This window comes from Nymphalis io, chromosome 1 (genome assembly GCF_905147045.1).
Source record: "Nymphalis io chromosome 1, ilAglIoxx1.1, whole genome shotgun sequence".
Classification (NCBI taxonomy): Eukaryota; Metazoa; Arthropoda; class Insecta; order Lepidoptera; family Nymphalidae; genus Nymphalis; species Nymphalis io.
In genome coordinates, this window is record NC_065888.1 from 3,466,891 (window position 1) to 3,480,815 (window position 13,925).

Here is a 13,925-nt window from a genome sequence, read left to right on the forward strand (position 1 = left end):
CAGGAAGAACTTAACGACTACTGAATAATAATGACTACTAGTTTCAAAGCCCTCGTCAATATTCGCACACACTCTTGTTAACATTTATAACTCAACAATGTGTGTGATCTATCAAATTATTTAATATTATAACTGAAACCCGCGGCATATTGATATAAGTATCCAATATCCACTCACTTACATAAACTTAACTATAGTAAGAAGAAAATAAGGATTCCGCTGTGGCCGATATAGTGAACCGTGCACATGTTCTTGTTGATGATTCACTGGCAAAAAAAACAGTGAGGGACGGCGGAGAACGCAAGTGACGCAGCGTAAAGTCATTGATCCCGGTGCGTTCCCCGACTGCCGACGCCATGTCGGAGCTCGCACCCGCGACCGAACCGCTATTCCCGCCACTTGTCCTCGCGATTTATATTGCATGCGTCGCCGGCGCCGGAGCCCTCGCAAACTGTGCTGTCTTAGCTGCACTTCTCAAACGGTCAAGAAACGGTAAATTTTAACATAATTAATGCATGTTATCGGCCGGTCTCTAAATGTGTCATTTTTTTTTCGTTGTTTAAATTGGAAGGCAAAATTCATAATTATTAATTATCATTTCGATAAACCATTGCTTAACGTAAAGTGTAAATTACGATTAAACGGGAATGCAGATAGCATTCCCGTTGAATCGTAATTTATATTCTTTATTAAAGACAAACAATGACAAAATGAGGCTTATCTGTGTTTCCTACACAATGCTTGTTTAGGAATTTTTGTTTGAAAATAAAATAATTAATTTAAAAAAATCAAAAATCCGACTGCAAAAAACACAATTTAAAAGTAATGCACTAAAACGACCGAAACAAGATTGAGAATAGAAAACAAAATTAAAATAGACTATAAACTCTACTTCGGTTTAACATTAAATTATTCTTCACAGCTTAAAAAGCATACGGTTCAAAATAAAATATGAAATTCTTTGAACTTACCATAATTGCCCCATTAAAAATTTTTACACCACTTTGGACTCCATATTTTAATGATAAATAATCAAAACAATATATTTGTTTCATTTTACATATTATTAGGCTACGGATATTTATAACTATCAAAGTCCGACACGAAGAGGGCCCGCTATTACATATTTTTATTATTTATTATATATTTTAAGCTATCAAAAACTTTTTTTAATCAATTTAAAGTGATATACATTTTTGTAATCCTCTTTTAATTCCTTTTATTTTGATACCTTTCTAGATAGGTTTGGTTATTTTTTTACGTACGAATTCACATTTTGCGCCAAAAGACCGCTATTTTTTTATTTTCGTCCTATCACACACCTATCTAAGGACAATTGGGTTTTTAAGACGAATATATCGATACTTAACAGTCGAAATCCATCCAGCCGTTTGGAAGATACGAGGTATTAAAGAAATTTACAAATATACGTGCAAAAAAGATACCCGCGAAAAACATAACCCTTCCTTAGCAGTCGGGTAATAATAAGGACAATAAGTAATCTCAAACGATAATATACAATAATTAGTATAATACACAAAAAAACATATCTAGTATAGTTAAGTCCTTAATATAATAACTACAAAGAAATACAAATAACAACAATATTTTGCATTATTGGCGGATATTACTGTATAAATAAGCATATATACTTTTTCGCTTATTATTGTCAACTTTGAGGTACTTTCTGTTCCTTTGTCGATTAAATACCTAATATTTTATTTTCTTAGCACTATTTCTAATTTTCATTATTTCTTTTCATTTCAGGATTGTATTCAATCATCATTCAGATAGCAGTTACTGATTTCATGTTACTAGGATTTTCTATTGGTCCCGAAATATGGTCCTACAATATTAGAACATGGGTCTTCGGAAGAAGCAGTTGCATAGCGTATCGAGGACTCAGTATATTTGCGACAACAGCATCTTTGTACTTAACTGTTACTATGGCTTTGCATACGTTATCAACGGCAAATATAGAAAAAAATGCAATGATACTTAAAAATAAACGGAATGGAGGCGATGAAGATGAAGAAATAAGATCTTCGCGTCACAGTCTTGTTGCTTGCAGTGATACATCTACCCCACCCAGAACTATGAATCTGGACTATCGACTTGTTGACGATAGAGTACCAGTTGCACCACCATCAGTTTTCGTATGGATTTTGGCAGCATCATTAAGTATACCAGAATTCGCTTTAGCTACGACTGTTCGCCATGATAACGGTGTCATCGCATGTACTTTAATAGACAACAGTCATAGGATAAACATGCATTCTATGGTTGCACTATTTACTTTATTTTTACCATCTCTAATATTAACTATTGCAGGAATTCTCATATTATCTCAATTAAAGTCAAATAAATTATCTAAAATAGAGGGAACTGATATCATTCCAGCACTTAAGTTATCAATATGCTTAATATTTGTATATATTATTTTCTGTGCACCGCGATCTGTTTTTTATATTTATAATTTATATACGAATTTAGAGGACAGTAAAATAAATGTAGGATATGAAAATGACACAACTTTGCTTATAAATTTGATACTTAGTGCAATGTATCTTGCTGCAACATTGTTACGTCCTTTATTATGCATAACTTTATTGCCAAGACTAAGAATTTTCTTGTCATTTGGCTTTAGAAATATAGATGATGTTTAATTTTTTTATGTTTAGTCATGATGATAAGCTTATCTTGAAACTTTTGATAAGGATCTCGACGTCAATTCAATTATAACATTGTATAAAGTATTTTTGTAAATGTATACTTAAAATGTTAATTATATTGAAATATATGAAACTCTTTGATTTAAGGTATTATTATGTATAAATCTTGTTCGACTTAAATGAGTTCTAGAGATACTGAAAATTATTAAGTCCTTATTTACCATTTTTGTGTAGGTGTATATGATTCTATTTAGAAAACTATGTACATTCTATAATTTTAAACATGTACTTATGCAAAAATGTCTAATTGAACTCAATTATTATTTATATATTGCAATAACTTGACATTACAAAATTATGGACTTGAAAGTGGTTATTTAATGATTTTAGTTAACTATTGTTTTAACGGTTTAATGTAAGGTTAGCAAGCTTATATGCCAGGCTTATTTTAATTTTTATTGAAAATGAAAATGATGATTTTTTCACAATTAATTTATTATTATTTTTACGTATTAAGTTAAACATTTATATAAGGGTAAATTCCAAATTGAAAACTTCTTATTACATAGAATCATAGACAATATACGCATGTAGTAACAGGATGAGATATTAAAGCAGCCTTAAACTTATCCGCAAGCTTTTGCTCAATACTAAGCGTGAACAGATAATTTTCATTTATTAACTTATTCCTTTTTGTACACAAAGTGCAAGTACGATCTAAATTTATAGCCAAAAAATTAATAGTAAGGATTTTGTATGGCATATTACTTTTTAAATTTACTTATGGTGAAGACATAATAATCTAGATATATAAAATTCACTCTCGTTAAATGGTATTTATGTGGAATGTTATTAAATATATTCTGGCAAAAGTATCCCTTCATTTAGAGATTATGGAAATAATTAACTTCTTATATAGTAGCTATATATATAATATATATATATATATATATATATATAGCAAGAAAGTATTTGTAAATTTTTTTCGAAGTATTTTTTACACTGTCAGTCTGTGTATGCTTTATGTGAAAACCACTGACAGAATAAAACGAAATTCAATATTATAAATAGGATAGCCAGAAATAAATGGGTTCGGACGTCTTAGCAGCTCGTTAATGATATTTTAGTTACGATATTATTGTAAGGTTAGAATATATAATCTTGCCATTTTATAATATTATCAATTACATTATTTAGTTTCTTTTCAATAGAATAAGAATTAGGTACTAAAGCAAAAAATATGAAATGAAGGCTATTGTATGAAGTTTGAATAAATAGTTATCTTTATACAAACAGGGTAACGCCTTAATTTGTATACATTTTCGTTTCAAAAGATAATGCGTATTCAATTAAGTATTTAAATTTTAAAAGGTAGAGTCTGTCAACGGTAATCGGATAAGGAAAAAACTACGTCAATAGTTACATAGTTTAGACAAACATCTTTTTGGGGTTAATAGGTGGCGGTTTATTTAAATATTGGTTCTAAAACTAAAAATTGTATTTAATACAAAAGTTTATTGGTGAAAACATGAAAAATATAATAGATTAATGGCTGATAAAATGCAGCAGAAATGTTACAATATTTGTCCATCACAAAACTATTTTGCTAATAAATGCCTGAAAAATCCAAAATGCTATATGTTAAAATTAGTGATGGGCACAACAAAATGGTTAATGTCAACGATAAGATTTGCTTTGGTAATAAGTATTTATATGTTGAGGACATCACGAAACCACATAAAGACACTAACAAGTTTTTTGTGCCCTAATTTAATACAGCCATTACATTTATTTGCAAATTTATTAAATATGAAAGTCGAAGTTCATTGGGTTATTGGGCGAAAATTTAACAATTTTAATGACTATTTCATTATTTTCAAAAGATTCACCATCATGATCTCCATTTCACTGCGGACATGCGGCGAAAGGAATGTTAATTGGGGGCCGACCGGGCTGTAGTCGTATCTAATCAATAAAGGAAAACACTTTTAACTTAAGAAACCGTAATTTTAATAACTTAAGTTATAAATATTTATATTCATCAGGTCAGCTCGATATCTGTAATCCAGTGTAAATACAGAAATACAAAACCGTCAAAGATGACACATAACATTTAATTTTAGACGGAACGTGAAGGTCCGCTGCGAACGACATTTTTAACATTTTTTTTACAAGCGACGGCTCGCAACGGCCGCGGAGACCCGCGCCGCGCGACGTTCTCGAATGTTACTCGTTTTCTTATAAAACACCGATGAGAACAAATGCGTGTGGGCGCGGCGCCGCATTAGTTGTCGCCGCCCTCGGCAGGCTCGTCGCCGTCGCCCTGCGTGTCCGACGTCCACAGAGTCAGGTTGTCCCGCAACAGCTGCATGATGAGCGTCGAGTCTTTGTACGAGTCTTCGTTCAGGGTGTCTAATTCCGCAATCGCGTCATCGAATGCCTGGAATTTTGTCCTTCATTATTTTATCGCTATTCGAATTAAGAGTAAATTCCAATATTTACGAGCAAATTTAATGTTCATCAACAACTTAAGATTGTGTTGAACTTTAACAAAGTTAAAACACTCCGATGCTGGCTGGGTCGAGGATTAAGAGGTTAATTGCATTGCAACATTGCCATGCAGTCAATATTAGTCGAATTGTTCTTTGAGATATCAAATAGTGACAATTTTTTTTTCATGCAATATAGAAACTAAAAGACATGGATGTCAAAGTTTAGTTTGTTAGGAGTTATATTATTGAAAATTCACACTGCAGATTTCTAGGCAATTCAATAAACCTGTTTGGCTAAGTGACACGCCCTCGCAGGGGAGTTGATAATCTCGTAATAAAATACAGAAAAGTTGAGCGCGAGACCGAGCCTGATGGGATGGGTGGGTTGCATTTTGGCCTTAGCAATGTCAAACGCCTCCTGGTAGGCCTTCTGTGAGTCCTCCACGACGGCTGGGGACAAGCAAGTACTTTAGTACACCGAACCTACGATGGACCCTCATACCTCGTGCCAGCCAGCACAGAACCTATGCATAACTGACACAAATATTGACCTGTTTGGCGAGCTGACACGCCTTATCTGGTGAATTTAATATCTCATAATAAAAGACGGAGAAATTTAACGCCAGCCCAAGCCTTATTGGGTGTGTAGGCTGCATTTTCGCCTTGCTGATTTCAAAAGCATCCTGGTATGCTTTCTGTGAATCCTCTACAACAGCTGCAATATAAATGCACATTAAAGGGTAAAATTCTTAAATTGTTTACTTACAACATCCATGAAATACTACATCACAAAAAATCTTTAAAGAATTAAACTAACATTTGCTATAAATAAACTATAAAACTTTGTATAATTGATAATAAAAACTTACAATTTCTGGTTTCTCCTGTGGCCACTTCTGCGAGGTACCTGTAGTAATCACCCTTCATTTTGAGGTAAAATACTTTACTTTCTGGATTACTAGCTTTAGGAATTAGGTGTTTGTCGAGTAAACCCTGAAACAATAAAAAAAATGTAGTAATTGCAAAATTTCGAATTAAAAAGTTACTTTAAAATATTTTTTTTATAAAAAAATCAAAAAGGTAATTAAAGAGCATTAAAATAAAAATAGCTAAGAGTATTATTGTACACTTTAATTTTTCGCGATAATTACAACTTTTTTTTATTCAGTCCACTCGCGATGACGACTACTCGATTAAAAGGTCGAGAAAACGACACGATGGCGGATGAATCTCGAACATACTACAGAGTATTGATTGCCTTGGAAAGGCTAAGAATGCTGTATAAAGAAGACGATGTCGATGATTCCATATTAGACCATTATAAAATTAGGTTATTAGTTAAAATTTACTAACTCAAAATTAAATAACGAAATAGGCAGAGTTAGGGCAACGAACGAAAATGGAATAGCAGCGCGCGCAGTGACGCGGCGCAATACGTCACCCCGCCCGCCCCCTCCGCGGAAAAGCCGCACCGCGCCCTGCATGCTCTCGCATGGCTACCTCGTAATATTGAGCCAATGATTAAGAAGAACTACTGGATACGTATGAAACGATCGCGACAAATAATCGCTTGCATCATCCCTCAAATTGGCAATGTGCGAATAAAATTGTGTTAAATGCGTACGCCCTAACCCTGGTATAGCTGTATTTTATATGAAAATGATTAAATAAAAATGACGGAGCATAAATAATTATAATAAATAATTATATAATAATTTTTAAAGATCTAGCATAAAAATTTTAAAAAAATGAAATAAGTAATTTCCACTTACCAGGACGTCGTAACAGATTTCTCTGAGCTCTTTTTCTACTTTAACCCTATATTCTTTTGCCATCTGTTGTTTTCTTTCCGAACCTTCGGTTTTCTGTTCGATGGAGGATATGACTCGCCATGACGACCGTCGAGCGCCGACAACATTCTTGTAGGCGACGGAAAGAAGGTTCCTTTCCTCATTGCTGAGCTCGACTCCGGTTTCGGTGACTTCTTTCATCGCGGCCGCCATGTCGTCGTATCGCTCAGCCTGCTCCGCAAGCTTGGCGCGTTGCACCAATTCCTCCTTGTCGACGGACATTTTTGATGATTTGAGATGACTATATTACTGATGCCCCTGCAATAAATATTAAAAGAGGTCAACTGAGTGCAAAAAAAATGAAAGGTTGAAACGAATGAGAATATTTTCTCAGAAAGACTAATCGTTTGGGCGTCACTTTCACCAAAGTGAATCCAATTGGGTATGAGTCATCATGAAAGAAGGCGCACCTTGGCTCGAGGCTCACGAGCGCACAAGCGCAATGTAAAAAGTCGATGTAGCTCCAAGAGCGACCCTCACGCCAAACGCGACATCGACGCGGCGTCCGTTCGGTTTGACAGCATCTCACAGACTCGACTAACTAACAAGGTACGCGCCGCCGCCTAGCCACTGGCGAGCCACCGACACTGCGCCAACAGTATTGATCCAGCGACACGGGATAAACACTCCAGACGAAATACGACTAGCGCGACGCTTGCACACACCCCTCTCCCTCTCCCACCACCCACCCCCTTGTGCACCGCATCGACCTCGCACCCTACCCTCACCCTTACCCGCGCCAACGATCGCCAGCCCGGCGCCCACCTCGTTCTACCCACCCTTATCTACCTATCTATTAATCTATCTTCAATTCTTTTCTGTTGCTAGGCTTTTCTTTATACGATAATTTGCATAGTGCAAATAGCACAGCATCTAATGCAAAATATTAGATTTCACAAAATCTAAAACATTTAAAGTAATCATTTTCAAAGAGATAACCAATATATATGTATATTATGCAGATTAAGGGTGTGGTTCATGGTGTAGAAGGATGACTTTATAAGAAAACATTTAGACCATGTGCTCCATATAATTATCAAACTGCATTTTTTATATCAAAAATGAATGATCATATTCAGATTTAACATTTCACCAATATTTTACTATTGATTTTTTGCTTTTATATTTTTGCTGTTTATATAACAACTAAATTGCAGCTATTTTCAAATCAGTTTTATTAAATAACATTACTAAATCTAAATTTAGTCTTGAGTTTTGAGTAAGCTTACTAAAGTTTTACTCAGCATACTTAATTTCTTTAAAAATAAATGAAAAATATTCTTTTCTCAACCTTTATGTATTAATTATGGATTTAGAATTTACATATTTTTGCAGCATTAGATAAAAGTTTTTCTTATATGTTTTAATTAAGTTCTCGCCTCATACCCATTTTCAATGACGATAATATGAAATTGCATCATCACAATTTCTAATTACAAACCATATAATATGGTTTTCACAAATTTTTTTTGTTTTAGTCATAAAAAATATAGAAGTAAAGGTACATTTGTAATACATAATATCTTTTATATTTGTAAGCTGAGTATTTTAGTGAACATTTATAGAAATTTTTTAAGATATAAATATATTTTTTTGATTGGTGAAAATTTATATTTTTTAATTTTTTGTGGCAAAGCTAAGCTAGCTTGACAGCTTGACTTAAGCTAGATGACAGCTTATTTAAATTAACGAATATATTTTACCAGTCACCAAGTTTTTAGTAGAGCTATCTTCTATAGCAGATTGTATTACTTATTACTAATAACTAATATATTACTAATAGGGATATCAAGTGATATAAAAAATAGAACTAACCATAATTTATAATGTGCAAATATATTGTTTCTATGGGTCAATTATATACTCATGTTTTTTTCACTAGGATTATACTCACAAATATTAAGAATTAAAATTTTAAAAATGCTTCATATAAAACAAGAGTTTAATTGCAACAATGGAAATTCATCAATGTGGACAATACTGTATCCCACTAGTAACATGTGTCTGCAAAAGAGCAATCTAGTTTTAGCCCTAAGTTATGCACGTGCCCGTATCGTGGAGGAGTTAAGGCTGCGACATAGGATAAAATTTATGCAATGTGTTTAAGATATAATTATTACGCGTTTTTGACTATTGAATTGTAGGATTTATAAAATGAATACCTTATTGTAACCCTCAAAACGGAAAGGAACTTCAATGACATAAATCGTTATCGACAAAGATAACGGCGTGACTGAATACGCACGACAAAATTAAGACGCACTATGTGATAGGCCGTTCTTAGAAACTCAAATACAGCAATCATATTATTACATTAAAAATTTGAAATGAGAATCATATTTCAATAGAATTAATTACACCATTTAAAGCTCAAAACTGACTAAAATCCGAACTCTTAATTACACAAAGTGTTACGAGCAAAAATTGTACTTACTGTAAAATTTTCAAGTCAGGTTGTGATGTAAAATTTATGTTATAAATTGGGCAAAATTAGAAATAGGTAATCATTGAAACTAGCAACCGAATTCTATAGCAAAGTTAAGAAAATCTCTAACCGCACCGCAATACCGTGTCGCCGGTTCGGGCAAAATGGCTGCTGCAAGGGACACTCCTTTTATGCGTCACAGTCACAAATGTATGTTGGTATAATATTTGAACAAAAACACTCAAATATATCACAAATTTTTCGCACTCAATATTATCTTAATACACTTACTTGTTTGAAGGGATATAAAGTAATTAAGCCAGCAAATTGCGACACAATATCAATTTTTCTCTTGCGGTGAACGATACACTACACTGACGGCAGCGGGGCCAGAGGGGAAACAAAAAACGGAACAGGGTTCTCATATAAGGTCGGCCATCTTAAAATGCTCAAAGAGGAAGTAAAATGATTCAACGTAGGTTGAAGTTGCCTCTTGTATATCTATCTCTATTTTATGTATTTAAAAGAAAAGAGATACAAGAATAAAGTAAAAATTGCACCACTCTATTTCAACATGTACAGGAAGTCAAACAAAACGCGCGCTTTTTTAAATAAACGAATAATAACAATTGTAGCTTTAAAAATTAAATTTATAATAATTAAATTATTTCGTTTAATACTGTTTTAAAATTTATATAACATGATAAATATGGATATCTTAATCACTATTACATAACTATGCCTACCAAAGTATGGCATAGACAACAAATTTAAAGAATATAAAATCATTTTAAGCTTAAAGACGAAATTATATGTTTACACTGAATGTTTTGAACCGAAATAAAATAAAATATTATGTTTGTTTTTTTAAATAAACGGTGCTACCCATTAACTTAATACGATAACCCAATTGGAAATGTATGTCAAGCTCATGATCAAAGTGTATAAGGACAGACACATTTTTTTACATTAAATTTTTACCTTATATATATATAATACAACTCTAAATTAAAAATAGATATTCTACAATTTATGACCAAACAGAATAGTAGCAAAGATGCTAGTAATGTGCTTCCACTATTATTCTAATCTCCAACTAAGAAAACTGAAAAGGCAATAGATCAACAACATCGTTATTTTTATTTGATATTTAATTTATCAAGCTTCGCTTATCGTCATGTCAGCTTAAAATTATCATCAGCAAGTATAGTTGTAATGTGCAAAGTTTTTAATTACGTTTCTGATACGGAGTGTTCATTTAAGAAGTATTTTATATTCTTCACACGAACAATTGTCTATTGAAATACGGCTTCCACAAATTGCTCAAATGGCGCTACTGTAGCACCGTAATTCATTGAGTATTTGCGTGCTTTTTTAAATTTCAAGCTTTAACTACAGCGCGCCATCTAAATTTTATACATTTTAAGAGGCATTTTTTATGCACAGAGAGACTTCTCTTTACTACATAGATAAGGCTTGAGGGATTCTAAAGTGTAGCAGTCACATTTGTCAAATGTCAGTTGTAATTGACACATGCACCAGCACGATTATTTTGAATTTGGTTAATATTGTAAACACGTGAGGCGTGAATTATAATTTTAAAAAATTCAAATTTTTCTATAAGATAATAAACTTTGTTCTATTAATTTAATATAGATAATTAAATAATCAAAATGCCTAAATCGAAACGAGACAAGAAAGGTAAGTTTATCAGCATAACCTGTAGATTCAACAACACATTCGAATAGTCTAAATCGTGTTTCATAGAAAAATAAATATGATAATTACCTATCAATTTTACTTTACAAATCGGTAGGTAATTTTGGAGGTTCGAAATGTTAACTATATTATAATTTCCTCATTCGTAATATTGATTCGATATTATAAAAATATAATACTATAATAAACTATACTATGAGCCGAGATGGCTCAGTGGCTACAAAGTATGTATTTATCTAAGATTGCGAGCTTAAACCGGGTTTTCATGGGCTTGATTTGTGTTTATAATACATCTTGTGTCCCGGGGTAAAGGCAAACATCCTTAGAAATCCTGTGTGTGCCGGATAAATGTTATATATATAACCATCCTTCTAACATGTTTTACTAACATAGAAAATTTGTAGTTGTGGTATTTCTTCATTGATATAAATTGTTATTAATAAAGTAGTTTTATTATTATTACAGTATCATTAACTAAAACCAACAAAAAGGGACTTCTTCTCAAACAGAAAACTATTGAAGAAATAAGAAATACACTTTCCAAATATGAACACATATTTCTTTTTACTGTTGACAATATGCGTAATACAACATTGAAAGACTTGCGTAATGATTGGAAAGATTCTAGATTTTTCTTTGGCAAAAATAAAGTAATGGCAGTAGCTCTTGGAAGAACAAAAAGTGATGAAGTGGAAGATCAGCTTAACTTGGTAAGCATTTTTTTAATACATTTGTATGCTATTGTTATTGTTGAGTTTGATTTATTTAATGTTAATAAATATAAATCTTTCTAAAATAATAATATAGTTTTATAAATAGTACAAATACAGTCTATATACGCCATCTGTAACTAAAATTCTTCTGTATTTGTGTAAATCACTGAACTCCTAAACAGTTGAACTGATTAGTGATTATGAGTGGATCCCTGGATGGTTTAGATTGGACCCAGTAGGTGTTGCTGCAATTGGGTTCCAGGTTTTTTAAATAGAAAAATATTTTATTGCAATTTCATCTGTACAAAGTCAGAATGGAATAGTTATATAAAAAAATCAATAATATTTCCATAAATTATGATTTGTTGATTTGAGGTTTTTATTTATGATTTTCTACTATCAGCTCTCCAAAAAGTTAAAGGGTCAGTGTGGGTTATTGATGACAAATAGAGATGTTAGTGAGGTGTTGGAATGGTTTAAAACATTTCGTGAAACAGAATATGCAAGGGCTGGATTTATTGCAAATCGGGACGTAATATTACCTAACGGACCCCTTGAAGATTTTTCACACACTATAGAACCTCATCTTAGAAGACTTGGTCTGCCTACCACTCTAGAAAGGGGTGTTATTCATTTAATAAAAGAATATCAGGTAAAAACATACAATTATAATATCTGTTATATATAATGATACTCGCAGAAAACATACATTGGATGCCTCATTTGTGTGTAATATAGTAGTGATATAAGAACTTAAATCCCATTTGTATAATTGTCCATTGTAGTTTTGAGTCAACCACTCTCAGTCACTTACTTGGTGATGGACCAATGCAACAGGTATTAGTAAAATTTGTTCAATGATCCTTGATAAAACAGCTCAAGCTCAGCTTTGTTTGTTACTGCATCACAAATTTACCTTTAGGACCTGAATAAAGACAAATATATAAAGAAAAAGATGTTGTAGAAAAGATCTTGTTTTATATACATGTGATATTACAGTAGTTACTAGAAAAGTGGCACTAACTTTTCATACAGCCTTATGCACTTACCGTATACTTAATACACTATGTATTTACATCTGTGTCAACAAGCATAAAAAAGCTTTTCAGAAATATTTTATGAAGGCAGACAAACAAATGGTAAGTTGTCACTTTTGTTCTTAGACATAACCTTTGCAAAAGCACCTTACACCCTCAAAACTGCTAATAATCAGACCTAAGATATATCACTAGTGTCTGTCTATTTGCTGGTTCACTCGGCCTTTACTAACCGAACATAGCGATATTATTAAGAATTATTATTGATTCTGGGTACCACCCGGTAAGGCACACCCACCCAGATGTTTGTGATGTATATATTTTTATATACCCATATTTATCAGTTATTCAGTGATCTAAATTTATCTAAAGTAACTTCTTTTTTATCTAATTTTATTTTTTCTTACTTAGGTTTGTAAAAAAGATGCTCCATTAACACCAGAACAAGCAAGTATACTGAAACTTCTTGGCGTACAGATGGCTAAATTTAAAGTGGTTATTAAATGTCATTGGACAAAAGGGAAAGGATTTCACAAAGACCTTGATATGCCCAGTGATGATGAAGCTGCCGATGATGATGAAAAAGTTGTTGAAGATGAACACATGGAAGATGATGAAACATAGCTCTTAATATTTGAACCACGCTGTTCAATTTAACCATATTATATATTAATATAAAATATTTTTCAGTATTTCATTTCCAGAATAATATTTAATAACATTATTTATAATTTATTTTACCTGAAAGATAATTTTTTTTTTTTCACTTTAAAGAAGTATCCATTGGACTACCTGATGGCAATGGTATATCTCTAATAATATAGACTTAGACTCTTCATAAATGTAGACTTAGCATTCTTGCTTACTATACCTTTAAACTAAAAGCAAAAAAGGAATGTATATTTGCAGTGCTCGTAAAATTTTACTTTAACGTAACAATAATACTGTGAGTTCAAGAAAAATTATCACTAATAGAATAATTTTACTTGAAATGGTAGCACCATTTCATAATTGGTA

At 32.3% G+C, this 13,925-nt stretch overlaps 3 protein-coding genes across 6 annotated transcripts; 2 read left to right on the plus strand and 1 right to left on the minus strand.

Annotated features, from left to right (window-relative positions):
- Nucleotides 1-356: 356 nt before the first annotated feature.
- LOC126781310 (uncharacterized) lies at nt 357-2,730 on the plus strand. Its single transcript, XM_050506241.1, has 2 exons — nt 357-492; nt 1,768-2,730. The coding sequence occupies exons 1-2, from the start codon at nt 357-359 to the stop codon at nt 2,664-2,666; spliced, it is 1,035 nt and encodes a 344-aa protein (XP_050362198.1). The 3' UTR covers nt 2,667-2,730.
- A 1,437-nt stretch (nt 2,731-4,167) lies between these two features.
- On the minus strand, nt 4,168-9,873 carry LOC126768316 (14-3-3 protein zeta). Of its 4 annotated transcripts, none has more exons than XM_050486359.1 (5): nt 9,731-9,873; nt 6,937-7,272; nt 6,034-6,157; nt 5,451-5,614; nt 4,168-5,112 (listed from the first exon to the last, which is right to left on the minus strand). In XM_050486359.1, exons 2-5 carry the CDS (start codon nt 7,234-7,236, stop codon nt 4,957-4,959), a joined length of 744 nt encoding a protein of 247 aa, XP_050342316.1. In that variant the 5' UTR covers nt 7,237-7,272; nt 9,731-9,873; the 3' UTR covers nt 4,168-4,956. The 4 variants fall into 4 exon arrangements, with proteins under 4 accessions (XP_050342316.1, XP_050342293.1, XP_050342300.1 ...); XM_050486336.1 differs by lacking the exon at nt 5,451-5,614 and adding an exon at nt 5,716-5,879; XM_050486343.1 differs by lacking the exons at nt 5,451-5,614; nt 9,731-9,873 and adding exons at nt 5,716-5,879; nt 9,449-9,614.
- Nucleotides 9,874-10,972: 1,099 nt separating this feature from the next.
- LOC126768399 (mRNA turnover protein 4 homolog) lies at nt 10,973-13,592 on the plus strand. Its single transcript, XM_050486431.1, has 4 exons — nt 10,973-11,140; nt 11,624-11,868; nt 12,275-12,523; nt 13,320-13,592. The coding sequence occupies exons 1-4, from the start codon at nt 11,113-11,115 to the stop codon at nt 13,530-13,532; spliced, it is 735 nt and encodes a 244-aa protein (XP_050342388.1). The 5' UTR covers nt 10,973-11,112; the 3' UTR covers nt 13,533-13,592.
- Nucleotides 13,593-13,925: the final 333 nt, after the last annotated feature.